The sequence below is a fragment of the Xiphias gladius genome, chromosome 3 (assembly GCF_016859285.1).
Source record: "Xiphias gladius isolate SHS-SW01 ecotype Sanya breed wild chromosome 3, ASM1685928v1, whole genome shotgun sequence".
NCBI classification, from domain to species: domain Eukaryota; kingdom Metazoa; phylum Chordata; class Actinopteri; order Istiophoriformes; family Xiphiidae; genus Xiphias; species Xiphias gladius.
Window position 1 is genome coordinate 5,596,031 of NC_053402.1, and position 21,833 is coordinate 5,617,863.

The 21,833-nt window shown below is 38.8% G+C and overlaps 1 protein-coding gene across 1 annotated transcript in view; it reads right to left on the reverse strand.

The window, feature by feature from the left end:
- Positions 1 to 21,833, reverse strand: part of trpm4a (transient receptor potential cation channel, subfamily M, member 4a) — a 75,366-nt gene that overhangs the window by 44,352 nt on the left and 9,181 nt on the right. The window contains 1 exon segment of the mRNA XM_040116830.1: positions 4,876 to 4,937. Coding sequence (XP_039972764.1) covers positions 4,876 to 4,937 — 62 coding nt within the window.

Consider the following 21,833-nt stretch of genomic DNA (forward strand, 5'->3'; position numbering starts at 1 on the left):
ACAAGAAAGCTCCTCAAAATGCATGGAGGGTTTACCCCAAGTCCAGCACCCTGAGACTGTACACTAAGCGGAACGAGGGAGGCCGAGGACTGGTGAGCATCAGAGCCACTATCCAGGACGAAACAACCAACATCCAAGAATACATCAGGAAGATGGCCCCCAAAGATGAACTGCTAAGAGAATACCTCAGGCAGCAGAAACCCGATGATGCAGAGGAGGAGGAGGTACCACCATAGAGGGACAAGCCCCTACACGGCATGTACCACCGAAAGATAGAAGAAGTGGCTGATATCAAGAAATCCCACCAGTGGCTGGAAAAGGCTGGACTGAAGGACAGCACAGAAGCACTAATCATGGCAGCACAAGAACAAGCACTCAGTACAAGATCAATAGAAGCGGGGATCTACCACACCAGACAGTACTCCAGGTGCAGGCTGTGCAAAGATGCCCCTGAGACAGTTCAGGACATACTAGCGGGGTGTAAGATGCAGGCAGGAAGAGCGTACATGGAATGCCGTAACCAAGTGGCTGGCATAGTGTACAGGAACATTTGCACTGAGTATGGGTTGGTGGTCCCAAGGTCACAATGGAAGACACCTCCTAAGGTGGTTGAGAATGACCAAGCCAAGCTCTTGTTGGACTTCCAGATCCAGACTGACAAACTGGTGATGGCTAACCAACCGGACATCGTGTTGATCGACAAACAACAGAAGAAGGCAGTAGTGATAGAAGTATGGATCCCAAGCGACACCAACATCAAGAAGAAGGAACACGGGAAAATCGAAAAAATACCAAGGGGTGTGTGTGGGGGGGGGGGTTGTATATGTATACATACATACGTGCATACATGTATATGCAACATATATACACACATACATACACACATACATACATACACACATACATACACACATACATATATATATATATACACACATACATATATATATATACACACATACATATATATATATACACACATACATACATACATACATACATATATATATATATATATATATATATACACACACACACACACACACATATATGTATATATGTTTTATACATATATACATACATACACATACATATATACATTCAAAATACATCTACATAAACATACACATATATACACATATATACACATACATATATATATATATATATATATATAGAATGTATATATCTATACAGACACAGACATATAATTATATAATTTATGTTCCCCTAATTTATGTGCACTGGTTTCATTTCAGCTCAGTGTGAAAGACTCAACTGCGTTTTGCTGTTGTCATTATTCAGACACAATATTCATTTCTGTAGCTGTGCTGAAAATACTCAGCTCACACCTACCGTTCCTGTATTTTGTTGTGCCTTTCATACATTATTTAATAACTTTCTCCAATTAAATAAGACTGAAGTCTAGATTTCTCTACAAAACAGTCTAAACCATCAATATCACTGTGAGGTGGGGGTTACATTCACTCCCTGGTTTTGTTATACCAGCCATTAATTCATCCCTAACCCCCCCCTAACACCCACCCCTTGTATGAAAACATTGAAATTGTCAGGTGGAAACCATTCACAAACTTGATAAAACTACACACAAGGACCATGTACACAGCCAACAGAGGACTTTTTGAAAACATATTTGTAAATGGAGCAGGGATGGTGAAAATACCAGAAAATAATGACTTGGAGTTTGCTATTTAAAATAACAGGGGTGTTTTGTTTGGTCTATATTTACTTTGATTTTTTTGCTTTTTTGTTAGTTTGACTATTTTATTTTATTTTATTTTATTCTATTTCATTTTACCTTACTTCACTTTGATTTCTTTTACTTCAAGTTTGTTGCACTTTTGTCTCATTTCATCCATGTTTGTGTCCAATGCTTGTCGAGGGAACTGTTTATATTTGGGGGCAATTGTTTTTTTTTCTGTACAACACTGTAAATACTTATATACAAATCTTTCGTGTAAATAGGATGTGAATATGCAAAGATGTATTATGAAAGATAAACGAAATATATATATATATCCACCCCGACCTCCTAAAAACAAATTAAATCAAATGATTTACGCCTGTGTAATACTTTATGCAGTGGACAAAACTTTGGAAATATAGTTAAGTATATAAACATACAGTGGCATGAAAAAGTTTTGGCACCCCTGGTCAAAATTGAAACAAATAGTGAAATGGGTAAAAGATGAAATGATTTCCAAAAGGCATAAAGTTAAAGATGACTTCTTTATTATTTTAAGCAAGATTACTTTTTTATTTCCATCTCCTACAGTTTCAAAGTAACAAAAAAGGAAAAGTTCAGGCACTTTGCATTGTCAGTACTTAGTAACACCCCCATTGGCAAATATCACAGCTTGTAAATACTTTTTGTAGCCAGCTAAGAGTCTTTCAATTATTGTTTGAGGGATTTTCGCCCATTCTTCCTTGCAAAACCCTTCTAGTTCTGTGAGATTCTTTGGCCGTCTTGCGTACACTGCTCTTTTTTTACAATGATGTTTAGGTTGGGAGACAGTACAAAACCCTACTTTTAGTCCATTTTGGATTTTGAGGTCTGTTTAGGATTATTATTCTGTTGTATATTCACGTCTCATCTTCGGCATGTTTAGATATTCCTTTGCAAATTTCTGACACTGAACTTTGTGGTGAGGACGCAGGAAAGGTTTTCTTCTTATGACTCTTCCATGAAGGTCATATTTGTGCAGATGTTGCTGCACATTAGAACAGTGTAAAGCCACTCCAGAGTTCAATTATTTTTCCTGGAGGTCTTCTGATTTTGATTTTGGATTTTGATTTCCTACAAGCAGTTCTCTCTCGGAAAGTTTCTTGGTCCTCCAGACCTCAGCTTGATCTCCAATGTTCTTTTTAACTGCCCTAACTGCCCTTTACATTACAAACTGAGGAAACTGTTACCTGAAAACACTTTGCTAGCTTTTTATACCCTTCGCCTGCTTTGTGGGCATCAATTATTTTCATTTTAAGAGTGTTAGTTAGTTGCTTAGAGGAGCCCATGGCTGTTGACCGCATTCATAAAGCTTTGAAATTTGCATCACCTGGCCTTTCCTTCCTAATGATTGTGAATAAACCATAGCCCTAATAAGCTAATTAAGGTCTTGGTTAAAATTATCTGAGAGCTCAAATCTCTTGGGGTGCCCAAACTTTTGTATGGTGCTCTTTTCCTTTTTTTTTCAAAGTAAAATTGTACAAAAGAAATAATACACCAATATTGCTTAAAACATTGAAAAAAATGTTTCACTTTTAACTTTATGCGTTTTGAAGATCAGTTCATCTTCTACTCACTTAACTATTTACAGTAAAAGAAATTTTGGATGGTAAGTGTATGTGAACTACTGTCTTCAGGTCTCTCCACAGATGTTCTATGGGGTTTAAGTCTGGGCCTTGCCTTGGCCACTCAAAGACAGTCAGAGACTTGTCCCGAAGCCACTCCAGCGTTGTCTTAGCTGTGTACGTCAGATCATTGTTGTGCTGAAACGTGAACCCTTGCCCCAGTAACATTCTGGAGCACTGCCTGGTGTTCATCAGACACAGTGTTTGGATTTCTGTCAAGTTACTTCTGTCTAGCCACTCCACCATAAAAGCCTGATTGACGGAGTACTGCTAAGATGGTTGTTCCACCAAGTTGTCCCATCTCTGCAGAGGACTTCTGAAGCTCTGTAAGAGTTACCTTTGGGTTCTTGGTCACTTCTCTGACCAAGGCCCTTCTTGCCCAGTTACTCAGTTTGACTAGACGGCCAACTTTAGGAAGAGTCCTGGTGGTTGCAAACCTCTTCCATTTCATCGAGGCCACTGTGCTCTTGGGAGCAGTCAAAGCTTTAGAAATGGTTTTATGCCCTTACTCTAATCTATGCCTCATCACAGTTTTATCATGGAGGTCTACAGAGAGTTCCTTTGACTTCATGCCTTGGATTTAGTCCTGACATGAAGTGTGAATTGCGGAGCCTTACAGGCCTGTGCCTATCTAAACTAGGCATGTACCTATCTAAACTATGTCCAATCAATTCAATTTGGCAAAGATGGACTCCAATGAAGTTCCAGACACGTCTCAAGAATAATTAAAGCAAACAGAATGCACCTGACCACAGTTCTGAGTGATACAGCAAAGAATACTTTTGTAAATTGGAGATTTCAGTTTTTCATTTTTAATAAATCTGCAAAAATTTCTAAAGATTCATGGTTGTTATGACACACTTTGTCATTATGGGTTATTGAGTGTAGATTGATTGACAGAAATGGCAATTTCATCAATTTAAAATTAAATTTACAACACAATGAAATGTGCAAAAAGTAATTGTATAGTACTTTTCAAAACAATGTTACAAAAATCAAACAAATAAACATGAAAAAATTTATATAATAAAAATGATTAGTACAATACAATGTTAAATTGAAATGGCACATAAAGACCCTCAATGCATACATTACACATCTGATGTTAGTCAGACATTTTTTTCAAGGATGTCAGATGGCTGGTGGACCCTGATTTTACAGACACTTAAAGCTGTGTGTCAAAGCAATGAAATGTAATCTTATAATTTTTTACTATTTGGCCAAGTAGATACAACAGAAGGGTAGGTAGGACAGAGCCTTTGGGTACTCCATAGTTCAGAAGGGAAGTAGATGATATCTAATTTTACCAAGAGTCATGGCAAATTGTCTGTTTGAGAGGTAAGAGATGAACACCTTAAGAGCCATTTCTGCAACTCCTACAAGCTCAGTAAAAAGGGTTGTGATCAAAAAAACAGAAGCACATCATTAAAATACTGAGTCCTGATTACTTTTACTTCATGAATCCAATATTTTTGCATTTATAAGAGACAGAGAAGGAGGGATTACCTGAAAGAGTTTTCAACGAAAGTGGTGCACACTCGCTTCTTGATGATCTTGGGAATCCAGCTCTGTGAGCAAGACAACAGTTTGTTAGCACCATAAGAGCAGAGAAATATCAAGATCAATACTGTGAAAAAAAGCACAAAAACAAAATCTGATTTAAGAGGGTGCCGTGACATGTTTATAAATACAAACTGCTTCACAGCCAGAATTTTCAACATCATGTACACTTGCAACAGGAGTTGTGTCACCAGTTTTGTGTGACTAATAGGTCTTTCTTTTCCTGCTGCCTATGCAAATTCGAGCTAAAGTCAGAGAATAATGGTTTGTATTTAAATGTCCTCCTATAAAGACCCCTGATCACAGGCATCAAAATGATTGCCACAGCTATACAGTAAAATTCCACCAAGATACTTCTTCTGTAGAGATTTTCTATGAATGTAAAGAAAACTTCAAAGGGTAACAACATGTTATTATAGCTTTTACCACCTGTCATAATGAATTTGAAGCAGGACCAGACAAAAATTCTCGATCAATTTAATTTGTTTATACTTTACTGATCTATAGTTATTGCACTAAACAAAAAATTCCATAATGTGGAAATAGTACAGTGGTTTGTTTCTGTGTCATAACAACCATGAATCTTTAGAAATGTTTGCAGATTTATTAAAAATGAAAAACTGAAATCTCCAATTTACAAAAGTATTCTTTACCTGTATCACTCAGAACTGTGGTCAGGTACATTCTGTTTGCTTTAATTATTCTTGAGATGTGTCTGGAACTTCACTGGAGTCCAACTGTGGCAAATTGAATTGATTGGACATAGTTTAGATCGGCACACACCTGTAACTCTCCGCAATTCACACTGCATGTCAGGACTAAATCCAAGGCATGAAGTCAAAGGAACTCTCTGTAGACCTCCATGATAAAACTGTGATGAGGCATACAAAACCACCTGTTTCTGCTTAACTGTATTGTTATGTAACTGACACTCTATGTTTGCCTCTGGGGCTGAGGTCTTAAGGGCATCTGAGGAATAGATGCCCTACTCTCTACATTTTGTTTTTCTATAGTGTCTTGTAAAGAGAAGATGAGTACTTTTACATGTACACAAGTATCCATGTTACTGAAAAAATAAGGCTAGACAGGAATTTGGACAACACATTTATATACACTATAGTAACCTGTTTACTGTAAAATCCACTAATCCCCTTATATATGCAGAAGGTAAGATCTCTGCGCTGGCTCAATGTTATTTTTGAACCATAGCTAAGACAATCATCCATCTGTCCATTAACTATACCTGCTTATCCTTGAGGGTCACGAGGGGCTGGAGCCTATCACACATGACACTGGGCAAGAGACAGGGTACAACCTGATATACCCATCTGCTGGGTAAATCAGATTTATAAATCACTACCATGATCACTGAAATCATCTTATATACATGATGTTAAAGAAATGTAATCACTACAAAGAGCCAAGGATTTAAAGGCATGTACACGCACTGTGAAACACTGGGCACTGGCTTCTTGATTATAGCTGGCTCTAAATTACATTTAATTTTTTTTAGGTAAAACTTAATTAATATTATGTGAAAAAAAAAAAAGATCTTAAAAGATAACTAAAAAACCATAAGTAACTGGGGAGGCTTACACTTTCTCCTGCAATATTTGCACTGCCGAAATCAGTGGTTTATTGTAACAGGAGAAAGTGGTGGACTCTGCCACACTGTCATAGTCAAGAGATGTATGATTACTGTATATACTATTCTGCTGTATTTTAGCATTAAATCGAGTCTACTACTCAAACCTACACTAGTCTATATATAACACGAATAAATTAGATGGATGAGTATTTTTTTAATGTTTTGTGTTGCAGGTATTTACCTACCACATTTTAGGGCAGTGGAAAATAAAATATGGGAATTTATAGATCCCTACAGCGAAAAAGAAGTAAGAAATACAACATCCTGCAGAGATTTTGCTTCCTCAGAGAGTTAGATAATGGACAAGTGTTAAAAGAATGAGAGGATCCAAGATATCTCTTACAAGCACATAAGAAACTGTATGTAGCAAACATCCTATTCAGGCACTATAGTCCATTGAGTAACTTAAAATCTGAACACATAATATGATAGTCTATTCAGAGGCTAACCAATAGCCAATTTAAGGATATGCTCAAATTTTTTAAAGTCTGTCTTAAAAGAATAGCACAGTGCTCATATGAACATTGAAACATAGTTTGCTTGCTGTTATCATTCCTCCTTCGTATTAGAGCCTGACCAGTCAAGCTAATTTTATCAGCCGATATTGGCCTATCACAGATATATCGGTATCAGGGTATATGTAAAAACTTTTTTTTTTAAAGGAACATAATTCAGAAAAAGATTCTTGGGGCCATTTAGAAATGGTGTCATCACATAGTTTGTCCAGCAGAGTGCGCTCCGACTCTATTGTTTACAATACTCATACTCACACACATTGTCTGCAGCACATGTAGCATGTATATATATTTGTATATATACATACATACATACATACACGTATGTATACATATATATATATATACACATATATACATTTATACACACACACACACACACACACACACACACACACACACACACACACACATATATATATATATATATATATATACCAAATATATATATATATATATACCAAATATGACCCAAAGATGAACTGCTAATTGAATACCTCAGGCATTCATTGTGTTGATGGCCCATATCTTTTTCTTCCCATTCAGCCGGCTTTTCAGGACCTGCCTTACTCTGTGTAGGTATTTTGCTGTGGCTGACTTCCTTGCTGCGTCCTCAAGGTTCCCATTTGTCTGCGGGATCCCAAGGTATTTGTAGCTATCCTGAACATCTGCAATGCTGCCTTCTGGTAGTTCAACCCCCTCCGTTCTGATCATCTTCCCTCTCTCCGATACCGTCTGACCACACTTATCTAGCCCGAATGACATTCCGGTGTCGTTGCTGTAGATCCTGGTGAGGTGGATCAGTGAGACGATGTCTCAACGCAGTCCTGGCATACAGCTTGATGTCATCCATGTAGACGAGGTGACTGATGGTTGTTCCACTTCGGAACTGGTACCCGTAGCCACTCTTTGAGATGATCTGGATGAGGGGGTTCAGGCCTATGCAGAACAGCAGCAGGGATAGTGCATCACCTTGGTATATGCCGCACTTGATGGTAACTTGTGCAATTGGCTTTGAGTTGGCCTCCAGAGTTGTTTTCCACAGCCCCAATGAGTTCTTGATGAAGGCTCTTAGTGTCCTGTTGATGTTGTACATGTCCAAGATTTCCAGTATCCATGTGCGTGGTATTGAGTTATAGGCCTTCTTGTAGTCAACCCAGGCGGTGCACAGGTTGGTCTGCCTGGTCTTGCAGTCTTGGGTGACCGCTCTATCGACCAGTAGCTGGTGCTTAGCACGCCTGGTATTACTACCAATTCCTTTCTGGTCCCTGCTCAGGTATTGGGCCATGTGCCTATTCATCTTAGCTATGTCTGACCAGACTAAGTGTGTTTCTTTTTGTTACCATGATGACAGATGTGTGGTATGCCTGCCACTGGTAAGGTTTGTATCCACTCCTATGGTTAGTATCTGGGAGTGGGGACAAACGACCTATAGTTTCTAGGTCTGTTTCCTTGGAATTTCAACAGAGGCTGTGTGGGGGATACCTGGGTAAAGTGCTGGTTTAATATGTAAGGCCCGGGCCACACTGCTTACTTCACATGTGCAGATCATCTCAGTTTTCATTTTGGTGCCCATGTTAACAGGTTAGAGCAGCCCCACGTCCTGCATGAGATGCACATCTGACTCACGGGGTCGAGCCTCGCTGCAGTGGCACATCACCTATTTTTCACGCGTGAAGCGTGCGGTTGTCAGCAAAAATAGACAGGGATAAGATCTGTTGATAGTCCTACCAGCAACATTACATAAAACTGACACCTTTCACTGTAGTTTCAATGACTAGGCTATATCTGAATATGTCACAGACATGAAATATATATTTATATATGTATTTTTAACCATTTTTGCATGTTATTAAAGGAGAAGGAGGCTACACGTAGTCATAGCACAAACTCAATGTAGACTGTCATGTCATTAAGTTATATTATGTCAATAAGTTAACAGAATATTAGCTGAAGGGCAAAAATTTTCCGATGTGCTCTCTCTCTCTGTGTCTGTCACTCTCTCTCTCTCTTCCTCTCTCTCTTGCTCTGAACGAGGGTAAACAAAAGCCATGTAATTTCTTTCTGGTTACAACTCTTAACTATTTGGACCACTCACCAACGATGGATGATTATTATTATTGATGGCCATTTATCAAAGGGAAACTCAAGGTAGAAAGATAGGGCTGGCAGTAGCAGCGCCACAGCAGCAACACTTGCGGTGTGGACACAAGCTACAGCAGTTCAGCAAGGTAGCTGTCACGCACAGGTGAGGAAAGCAGTGTGTCTGAGGCGTAAATGTCAAGGGAGGAATGTACTCTGCAATCATGATATCACACACAAAGGATTAAGGCAGCAGCAAACAGAGAGCAACAGACAGGAGTGGGAAGCAGATCAGGGATCAGCTATTTGAAACTGGTGTTGGAGATAAAGGCCAATCAGAGAATGAGAGAAATGTCAAGAATGAGTGAAGAGAGATTCAAGCTGAGGCATGATTGAGGAGTTCCAAAGTCACAAAGGGAAACTGCCAGTCATGCTCTCTGAGACTAGTTTGCAAATATGTGTGTGTGTTTGTATGTGTGCAGGCATGCGTGTGTGCATACAAGCTCGCATAATGAATTTGTTGGTATATTATGCAGGAACTGAGAACTTCCCACACACCACATATGGCTCTTCTTCTCTAACTCCTTCAAACCTATAAGCTGTTGTTGCTTCAAGTCGAAGCAGATTAAACTGAAAGACAATCTTTCAGCTCACTGAGTGAGGACTGCTTCAACATGTCTGCCTTTTTGCTTTCCAGAGGGAGTGCTTTACTCTATTTTCTTATTGGTCGCCACCTTCCACATTCACACATTGCATATCCTTCTGCTGTTAGCTCAGCAGATGTTTGATCGCAGGATTTATTTGATGGTGCTGTGTTGTATTAACTTTTTCCTCATCCTGTCCAGTGTGCTTCATTTTCCACAACAACCTACTCCCCTGACTTACACATCATCATTTACACTGCATTGTGGTCCACAGATGCGACCATTGGAGCAGGAATTGGTATTTCTGCATCTTCTGCAATGGGTTTCTCCCATGTGATACAGCTTTGCTGAACAAATCAAAGCCCACACTACCTGCACTGGAAATATCTCATTCTGCAGCAGTACAACATGTACAATATGGAGAGAGATAAAATGCATGTCTTGTTCCACCTTCTAAAGAGTAATGTAACTTTTACAACCACAATAACAATCAGTACAGCATTCTCTCCCTATATTTTCATGTTTCATTCATGACATGGACAAAATCACGTATATTCCATATTCAGTACAGAATGTGTGTATGTGCACTTTCAGAGTTCATAAAATAGGCAGCAGAATTCTCATAAAGTGGATTCAATGTGGGACGAGGGATCGAGCATCCTTCACGATTAAGAAACACAATACTTTTTCAGCAGCTTGTAAGAAACACAAGAGTCATCATATCGTCACTTTTTACACACCACTGTTCTCAGCAGTGACCCTGCTCATTCTGTGGACAAGGTGCCAAATATGACCGAGCATTGTGGCTCTTTTCATAAATGTGCTGTCATGTCTGAATTAAGCAGTAACATCCATTTACACAACAGACACCTCTGTCTAAATGACAAAAAGCCATCACTTTAACAGACAGAGGAACCCAGTAATGTTACATAAAGCATGTCTGACAAGAGCTTCAGTCCAACTTGGTTTGTGTTTGCTCGAATAACAAGGACTGAGTCTGTACAAAGTTTTAATTGGACTCAGCAGAACCAGCCGTACAAAAAAAGAAAGCCTATTATGGATAACCAGCTAATGGGTAGGTTAGTCATTAGACACAACTGGCAACACCTCATTATTACATGCTGCAAGAGTGTCAAAGACTAAATCATACATAAGTACAGAAATGTGCGATGATTCATGAAAAACTGCTGCCTACAACCTTTAGCTGTGTGCTGAAGGGCGTACTTTTCTCTGCCCGATGGCTGTATGTGTAATATGTTCAACTTCTCCTGGTGTCCCTGATTGGTTGACAGCGCACACCAGAAATAACTAGACCTGGGATGGAATATTTTACACCCAAGAAATGTTGCCAGCTTGAGCAATTTTCTGTATAATTGGGCTCAAAAGACGTTTTACAAACTAACCTGGCAACACTGGAAAGTTGGCCGCACGTGTCTGATTGACCAAGCTGGTCAACCAACCAGACGCACATACCAACAGCTGTCAGAAAGGCTCACAGTGAAAAATCTGGGACCAGACCAGCCAAAGGACTTGAATATTAAACAACCTTCTGGGCGTGATTGGGGGAAGTGTTACATTTGAAGTTTTGCTAGCGAGTGGTATCCACAGAAACTGTAGCTTTACACATCCAAAAAGTCAGCTGTTACACACACACAGTCCAGGTTCCTACAGTGAAATTGTTTGGAGTAAAGCAGCCGTCACCCTGATAAATCCTGAGTCCATCAGAGCTGTCTGAAAAAAAATATCTCATAGGCTAAAAGTATAATTACGTTCTCCCCCGTAGAGTTGTCCTCCCAAGTTTATAACTGCAGTTTTTAGTTTTGCTGCTTACTGTAATGTCCACAGTAAGCAGCTGCATCACATTCTGGTTCTGTTGGGCTGCCAGAGACAATTCTGACAGGTCCATGAGCCACACATCTCACGCCTGGTCCTTTTTCCCTCTACACTATCTTTACATGCAGGGCTACGCACTGCAGTTTTGTGGCTAAAAAAGCCAAGAAAAGAAAGCAAACACAATGAAATGTCTGACTATGTATGATGACTATTTATGTGCATGTGTTTTAACAAAAATATTGCATTAACTGTTTAGGAATTACAGCCATTTTTGAGGTTAGGTGACTGACCATGCCTCTGAAGAATATTCTATTTTTTGGTTGCTTTCGCAGTATGTTCTGGGTCATTAAGTACCATCCTATCGGTTTTGCAGCATTTGGCTGAATCTGAGCAGACAGTATACCCGTATACACTTCAGAATTCAGCCTACTTCTATCAGCAGTAACATCATCAATAAACACCACTGACTCAGTTCCACTGGCAGCCATACAAGCCATAACACTGCCTCCACTATCTTTGGTAAATTGACTGCACTTATATAGCGCTTATCTAGTCTTATTAACCACTCAAAGTCCTTTACACTACATGCCACATTCATCCCATTCACCGCAGACGTTTTGGGTTAGTGGACAACCCACTTTATCTCCTGAGCCACAGCTCATGAGCCGTTCCTTTCCTTCTCCATACTCTTCCCATCATTCTGGTACAAGTTAATCTTGGCTTCATCTGTACAAAGAATTTTGTACAGAAGTGGGCAGGCTTTTTAGATGGTGCTTGGCAAAGTTTAATCTGGCCATCTTTTCTTGAGTGTTACCAGTGGTTTGTACCTTGAGGTAAACCCTCTGTATTTACATTCATGAAGGCCTCTCGTGATTGTAGATGTTGATAATTATACGCCTACATCATCGAGAGTGCTCTTGACCTGGCTAGATGTTGTGAAGGGGGTTTCTTCACCAAGGAAAGAATTCTGCGATCATCCACTTTAGTTGTCTTCCATGGTCTTCCAGGCCTTCTGGTGTTACCAAGCTCGCCAGTGCATGCCTTCTTATTAGGCATGTTACAAATTTGTTGATTTGGCCACTAATAAAGTTTCTGCCAAACTGAAAATGAGGGACTATATATAAAAATGGCTATAATTCCTAAATGGTTAATGGAATATTTTTGTTACACTTCTTGAATAAAAGCTGAAAGTCTCCACTTCAATCACATCTTAATGGCTTCATTTCAAATCCATTGTGATGGTATACAGAGGCAAAATTACAAAAACTCTGTCACTGTCCAAACACCTATGTACCTAATTGTATGTTTGGGGGCATGTCTGGTTCTACTGACATGCCAGGTCTGGAGCCAGTCTGGAGCGATTGACAGACAACCAATTCCGACGAGGCCAGGAGGGTTCCTTCCCCGATGAACTAAAGTCGCGCACATTGTTCTGATTCAGTTGTGTTGTAATTAATGTTATTTTTCTATATTTTTCGATGGAGTAGGCATTTTTCACAGACTGTTATACTGTTTGTTAGATTGTAATAAGTTTTTCGGTTTACCACAGTTCACCATAGTTATGGCTGTTCTTTGGTTAGATGTACTAGCAGACCCTCAAAGGATTGTGATATCCAGTTTTTTTGGTTAAATATAATGTGTACAAAGCACCCCAAAATTTGGTATGTTTTTTCCTAGGTGTTTTGACTAGAGAACAGGAGACAATCAGCATCCCAATTAATATCACAGTTAATGTGAATTATCTTGCTAACCAAGCTAGCTGGCTAGCTCTAGAGTTAGCTGATGATTGAAGATGAGGGATTTGAGGGAGAGATGAGACGAGAGCAAATGAGGATGCTAAATAAGCAAATGGGATATACGATTATTCACACAAATCATAGACATTGATTCTTATGTTTGTTGTAAAGCTACAACAAATTCAGATTGTAAGCCTTATTTACTGAAATGTAGACTGGAAAATTTGTTACGCAGAATATGATGAAAGTAGTGACCGACACTACAACTAAATATAAAATTTAAATTACCACACAGATGAGCTTGAGAAAAAAAATCCCTTATCTAAATGTGAAGTGACTACAGGCCTTTCTTAAAGTACATGGGAAGCCCAAAACAGGAAATTTTCCCAATATGTTACTTTGAAATTAACCACTGTTGTTGTTTATGTATTAGACTGTGTCCTGCGTTACACTGATGTCTTTCTTCCACTTTGGTGTGTCTGATATTCAATGTGAGGACCTTCTTTTAACACCAAACACTGTTTTAAGATGACTTATACATATGTTTGAATCTCTATTTAGAAACACATCACAAAAAAGTCATGTGTGTTCTTATGTACAATACACAATGTATATAAGAACATTTTTTATGTTGGAGTTTGTTCATTTAATACTTTAAGCTCATACACAATAGTCCTCAACTGAAACAGACATTCATGCACCTACCCTGACAACCAGTAATCTGTATGCGATTAATTGTGATCCACCATGTCTTAATTTAAGAGTTGGTCTTTTGCTGTTATCCGAAAGGTATCCACACTGTGAAAACTGAATGACCAGTGCCAACAGAAAGATGACCTCATGTATGGAGCAGTATATTTTGTGCCATTCCTCTGGTTGTAGAGAAGGGAGACTGCATGGACAACATCCTTAGTTCTCAAGTGGATTGTGATGATGATGCCAGAAAACCACATCCAGTTCAGCTTGCTCTGATAAATGGACAGACTTTTTAGAAGTTTGTTTATTATTCTCTGTCTTAAGTATTCACAGGTTCAATTTCTCGCCTTTGAGTTCATTTCTACTGTTGTTTAGATAGGTGATGTTTGCAACATTTTTAAAAACAGAATTTTAAAAATATTAAACTGTAATTAAGCGATGGACCAACTCTAGCATAGCCATCACCTTCACAGGTGAAAGTATTTCCCAATTTGAAATCAAATTGTCTTCAATAGGAAACAGCTGGAACTGGCCAACCAGAAGTGCACCCAGGATCAAAATGTGGCTCCTGCTGTTACCACTTCAGAAGTATGCATTAGACAAACAAACTCTTTAAAATGTACTGAAGATTTGACAGTTAGATATCAAAGCAGTTAGGTAAACTAATTGATATTGCGTGTCCTGGATGTTTTTTCATTTGATGCAGACTTCCAAAATGTCAGTTTAGTACAGCTCATGTACATTAGTTTTATTCTTAACTATAGTTATTGTAATTGGAAAATGTGTTTAATGTGCCTCTTCAATTTGTGATCATAGTTTCCTGTTATACTGAATTTTAAAAAAACCTACCATGATTTAATGCGACTGAGTGCATTTTCCATTATCCACAGAACACTCTTGCCTGCTTTTTACAGATTTACCATATACCTCGTAACGAATCCAACAGGACACTTCGGTCAATAAGTGTTTTTAAAATTGATAAGTACATTACACACACATAAAGAAAGCACAAACTCTAGTATCCGTCTTTTGATCCTTCGTTGTCAATGTTCATGGACAGCAACATTTAAAAAATATTTCTATTATTTATGTTGTTGGATAAAGCTAACATAGCAATAGCTTACTAATTAATTAAATTCTGGCAAAACCTCCATCATTGTTTTCTTCTATGATTATAATACTGCGCATGTTGCTGTTGTTAAAATTCATCACAGATATGCACCATAAAAACCATCAACAAACTTAGGGCAATAGCTTCATAAATACCTTTATTGCATGTTAAAAACTGCGTTAATTAAAAAAAAAAAAGATTATCCATCAACAAAACCAGAAAAGTTTATAAAAGGATATAAAAAAATGGATGAATTAAGTACCTACTTAAGACTACTTAAGAAAAAAAAAGGTAAACTTAACTGTCACAAGACAAGTTTGCATAATAGAGAGAGGTAGTCTAATCTCCACTGCAACTTTGAGTAACAAGTATAAATTACAGTAGAAATGGTATACATGAGAAACCACAATATAAAAATAATACTTAGTATATAACAGGCAGCACGCAGCAGTTTGTACACTTTATGAGTAAGGTCCAAAGCCTGGGTTGGGGGGGGCTGCTTTGAAGTCTATTCATGTTAACAATTTCTTGGCTTATTAGGTCACTATGAAAGGGACAAAAAGGTAACCTGATAAGGTATGTAAATTTGCCCCAGTAACAACCACTAAATAAGTGAAGCTCTTGGGACAGTCCACTGATATAATAACTGAGAACTATGAACTATATGAACTATGAACTCCAATGTTTAAAACTATTTACAATATGTTACAGTTACATCCAACATGGGGGCAGAGAGTGTCAAAGACTATGGAGTGGACTGGGTTGTTAAGGGAATAAGAGTAGGAGGGGAATAGGAGAGGGCGTTTTGAAAAAAAGAAGAGCATACCTGATAAGACTGAACAGTGTTATGGCCACAAGTGTCAAATAAAAAAGGAACTACAATACAGTTCTGGTTGAAATTACTGGCACCCCTGAACTTTAAGAACAGAATTTAGAATACCTTCAGACATAAATGCAAATTAACCAATTTTGTATAATCAGAATATTTAATAAAATGTCCAAAGTTACTGAAAAAAAAAAAAAAAAAAAAAAAAAAAGGTGTACAGTGAAACAGCATATACAGACACAAAATGTACACTTGGCACAAGTATTGGCACCCTTTTGTTTAATTTAAATTAGTTCCTCAAACGAAAACAAAAACAAATAAGACTCACCTGTACTTACTTTTCAGTGTTCACATGACTTGAATTAACCTATGAATAATGGTTTTACTGCATAAAAAGGGGTTGTTTGTTTCCAGTTTCTTTTTCATAATGGCAAAGACAAGAGAGCTGTCTGAGAGCATTGAAAATGCTATTATCAAAAACCATACCAATTCCAAAGGCTACAAGGTATCATCGAAAATCTTGAAATCCGCATTTCAGTTTGAAATGTTATCAAAAGGTTTCACAGTCATAAAACTGTTATAGCGCTTCCAGGACTTGGCGCTAAGAAGAAACTCAATTATATAAGTCTGTTAAGGTTGATGTGGATTGTGGAAAAAACACCATGTAAGACATCTAAAAAGCCTCAGGCTGACCAGGAGCAATCTGGAGTGGTGGTTTCAGCCCGTACCATATGGTTCTATTGAACCAATGAAACCAAAGTAGTGGTCTTTGGGAATTGTAGGTGACGAAATGAAGCCCATAAGGAAAAGAACACCTTACCTACAGTAAAACATGGTGGAGGTTCTATCATGCTGTGAGGCTGCTTTTCTGCCTCTGTTACTGGAAGCAGTGAATCTATCAAAGGATTGATGTAGCAGAAGATTATCAAGGCGTTTTAGAGTGAAATGTGTTACCCAGTGTCAGAAAACTAGGTTTGAGGCGAAGGTTTTGGGTCTTTTAGCAGGACAAAGACCCAAAACACATATCCAGCAGCACAAAAAGGACTCCTGCAAAGTTAAAAAAGCTTGAACACATAGCAATGGAAAAGTTGCAGAGACTATCGGCAGACAGGTGCAATAAGCTTCTAGATGGCTACAAGAAACATTTAGAGACTGCCATTGTTGCCAAAGGTTCTGCAACCAAATATTAGTGAAGGGTGCCTATAAATGTGTCTGGGGTACATTTTATGTTTGTAGTATTTCACTATTATGCATGTTTTTTTCTCCTTTTGCTCAGTAACCTTGGACATTTTCTTAAAATATTTTGATTATACAAATCAGCTAATTTGCATTTATTCCTGAAGATGTTATAAATTCTTTACTTAAAATTCAGGGGTGCTGATAATTTCAACCAGGAATGTATTAATAAAAATAACACTGATCAAATAAGGCATAACGCTGTGGGCTATGGTCAGGGCTAAAAAAAAAAAAAATCTAATAAGAAATAACTTCAACAGCGAACAAACCTTCCCACATGAACATTTCACCATTGCTGAAGGTGGGCTTTAGTGGACTCCAGAAAACTGTTTAAAAAAATATAATTTCCCCTAGTGGTGAAATGAACTCCATCGCGCAAATACAGCCCAGGGTGTCAAACCCTATGTGAAGGTGATGTACTAAGCTGTCACTTAAACAATGAATATACAGTATGTAGCCATAATACTGTTCACAAACCTGCGAGCCTTGTCAGTCTTCCATAGACTGGCACCAGCCTTCCACGTGCATCTCTTGATGATGCCAGAGAAGATAATCTGGATACTGCAGGTGGAGGTAGTGGTCCTTCATTGCTGTGATGAGGCTAACACTTTTGCAAAAAATAGCCTATGAACACTTAGCCAAAGACTGTTTATATTATAGCACACTCATAACGTTGAACCATGCGTTAAATTTTTACTTCATTCATTTAACTGGAAGAATACCAGAGAATACACATTAATCAATAGAGTTCTGTGGTGTAACATTAACTTAGTTAAATTATCTAATTTCCATCTGCTGATCTGCTTGCACTTTAACGTACAGTACGTCAAAACAAAAGTTAACCATAATAATGTTAAGCCACTGTCACTCAGTTACGTAATGTAAGTTTTTATTTGCAGAACTAATTTTAAAACACAATGTTATGTTTTATCCTTTTTATACAGTTTATAGTTTTACCACAGATGGCTACACACAGTTAGCTTATACCCATGCTAACTTCAGCTACAATAACAGTACAACTCCTCATAAATGTAATATTTGCCAAATGTGGACATGTTTGCAATTAGCCACTAAGATTACTTTAACAGCTGTTAAGTTTACCATGAATTATGGAAGCTAACTTTGTTAGCGACTTTGCCAGCTGAGCCTAGTGCCATCAGGTTGCCAGTATAGGTTAGTGTCCTCGGGCTCACAGTCAGCTCCACCCCTGGCTCCTCCCCAGATCCACCCTCTCGTCCAAATATGGTTACTTCTCGCTCCAAAAAACCAAGATGGTGACAGCCAGAATGCTAGACTAGCAGCTGCAAGATGGTAGTTCAAAAACCAATGGGTGATGTCACAGTTGGTTGCCACTTGGCAACAACACGTTTCTGTGTGATCAGGGTTTAATCAGTGCAAGTAAACCTGGAATCATTCATTACTCTATTTTTGTCCCATTCTGTAGAGTCATCATCAGGCTGATATCATGAAATCATCGCACAATGAAGGAAAATTTCACCCGCAAACCAACAACTGAATGGAGCCAGGACTGCAAGGTACATGTAAGTGACTGCTATTAACACTAAGAATGCTTTAAGGTAAGTTGAGTTGTGTCGGGAGTACGCAAAGATGGTGACAGGAGGAGTCAGGGGTTTGGCAGGCTTCACTCATCTCCAATTCCCATCTGCCAAATGATCAAACATCTCTTTCAGACACAAGAACTTAAAGTTTGATCCAAAACCAAAAACAAAATGGTGAAAACAAGCACAAAGGCAGTAAAGTTTGTACTTACCTCCTCTATGACCGATTGCTTATAATGCCCATGGTATCCACCTGCAATGCTGTGGAGGGCCCAAACACAAAACCTAGCATCAACGCCTGATACTACATTGAAGATTCAATGGGCCTACTATCTGAAAAAATCAAGGATCAACTTCGGTGAACGTGGTTACATTGTTATTTTCTCCTTTCTGTTGAATGACTGCCAAGCCTTTGCCGCTGAGTTTGGTCAAATTACGCAGCAACGATAGACAAAAGCCGCTAAAATTGTATTCCTGCTGCTGCTGCTGTCGGGAGATGTTCATCTTAACCCTGACCTAACTCCACAATCGACCATGAACAATCTGGATGCCCCACATACTGCTCCAGCGCAGATAACGTTGTCTCCAATGCAGATTCCCCGTGGCTAATCTCAATCTCGTCTGCCAGCGGTCTCTAATTCTCCCTGGGACCCTGGAGTGACACTGCGAGTGCACCTGTCAGTGTCGGCCCTACTGGGGCTGTGGGCACAGCTCTGGTTGGCCCCTTGCCAGAGAGGTGGGTCACACGTAGCAGTGCCAGTGGGGATCCAAGGCAGTTTTGGCAGACTTCTTCTCTGTCTGTGCTTGGGCTGTGTGCCGTGGCTGAACCAGCACGTTCTAGCGTGCGGATTGATACCAATGAGCACAGGGTGAGTCCAGGGATCTAAACACACAGCGATGGATGGCAGGGGATACTCTAATCACTGGTAAATCTAATTCACTTGTTACAATACTGAAAAGATTGTAAAATAAACTTTTTCAAAAAGTTAGTTTTTCAACCATAGCTGACTCAACTGGGACTCAAAAGACAAGCCAGAGGGGCTATTAGGGGTTCATTTTAATATACACAGTGTCCTCCCAAAAAGTGATCAATTATAACACCTGAGCAGAGATTCAAATCTTGACTTTCTATGTTTATCAGAGACTTGGCTGCATGAACACTCTCCATCTGCTGCAATGACTGCACTTGGCTATAAAATCTTTAGGAGAGATAGGGCTGAGGGAAAAGGGGGCGAAGTGATGACATATAGCAGAGATACTTTCCAATGTGAGCAAATACAGTGGGCATCTGGTAACAACCTGGAATGTGTTGGACTAAATATAATCTTGTCACCTCAAATGTGCCTTCTCCTTTTAGTAATACAGCACCCTCCTTCACCCTATAATGTGTTTTATGAACAATTGCAGAGTATACTCAAAGAATGTGAGTCTTGGAAAGAGATTCTTTAGTTGGGAGATTCTAACATCATCTAGGAGGAGAAATCCAGTAGGAAAACTTTTAAACAGATGTCATCTAGTTTAGATAGATGAGCCAGCTAGTTAAAGGTCCAACTAGAATAACTAATTCCTCAAAAACTCAGATTGACTAAATTTTCAGTAGTAAACCTAAAAGAATCATCAAGACCCTTAATATGATAACCGGTCTGTCTGATCATAGCGTGACACTTTTGTGAGGAACCTGACTAGGAAAAGGTGTAATTTTACTACTCCCAAACAGCTTGAACAGTTTAGAATTCCAAGAAGTGAACTGGAAAACTTTAAAACTCGACTAAAAGAAATAGACTGGAATAAACTATTGTCTGTGGCAGACAGCAATATTTTACTAACCACAATTAAGAACACAATAGATAAATTAACTAAAAAATCTAGGACCAAGAAAAGACAGAATAATAGCCTGCCGTGGTAGATGTATGGAGATTTATGAAACAACATGACCATGCAGTAAAACAGGCTGTTAAATCTAAATTAGAACATGATAAACGTTAATTTCACAGCCATTTTTATACAGTCTCTAATTTTCAGAGGCTCAAAAGTAATTGGACAAACCAACATTATTATAAATATAAGGATTATTTTTAATATTTGGATGAAAATCCTTTGCAGTCAATGACTACCTGAAGTCTGGAACCCATTGACATCACCAAATGCTGAGTTTCCTCCCTTAAGATTCCTTGCCAGGCTTTTTTGCAGCTGCCTTCAGTTGCTGCTTTCTGCCTTCAGTTTTGCATTCGGAAAAAGAAAAGCACTTGGCCATTGAAGAATTTGCCCTTTCTTTGCCTTGATAAGCTCTTGGGTTGCTTTCACAGTATGTTTTGGGTCATTATCCCTCTGTACTATAAAGCACTTTCCTATCGGTTTTGCAGCATTTGGCTGAATCTGAGCAAATAGTATAGCCCTATATACTTCAGAATTCCTCCTGCCACTTCTATCAGCAGTCACATCATCAATAAACACAAGTGACCCAGTTTCATTGGGAGCCATGCCCATGCCATAACATTGCTTCCACCGTGTTTGACAGATGATGTGGTATGCTTTGGATAATGAGCTGTTCTTCCTTCTCCATACTGTTTTTTTTCCCACAATTGTGTTTACAAGTTAATCTGGTTTCATCTGTCCAAAGAATCTGGAAATAATCTTCTTCCAGAACTCGGCAGGGTTTTCTTTTTTAGATGTTTTCTGGCAAAGTCTAATCTCGCCTTTCTGTTCTTGAGTGCTACCAGTGGTTTGCACCTTGTGCTAAACTCTCTGCATTTCATGAAGGTGTTCTTGGTTGTAGACTTTGACAATGATATGCCTGCCTTCTGAAGAGTGTTCTTGACCTGCCTAGATCTTGTGAAGGGGTTTTCTTCACCAAGGAAAGAATTTTGTGATTGTGCCCTTTGGTGGTCTTCCATGGTCTTCCAGACTTTTTGGTGTTGCTGAGCTCACCAGTGAATGTGTTTTTCAGCCAAATGATGGCCTTCATTTGCATCAACACCTGACGTGCTACGGTAAGCATATTGTTTCTGTGTTCTGTGT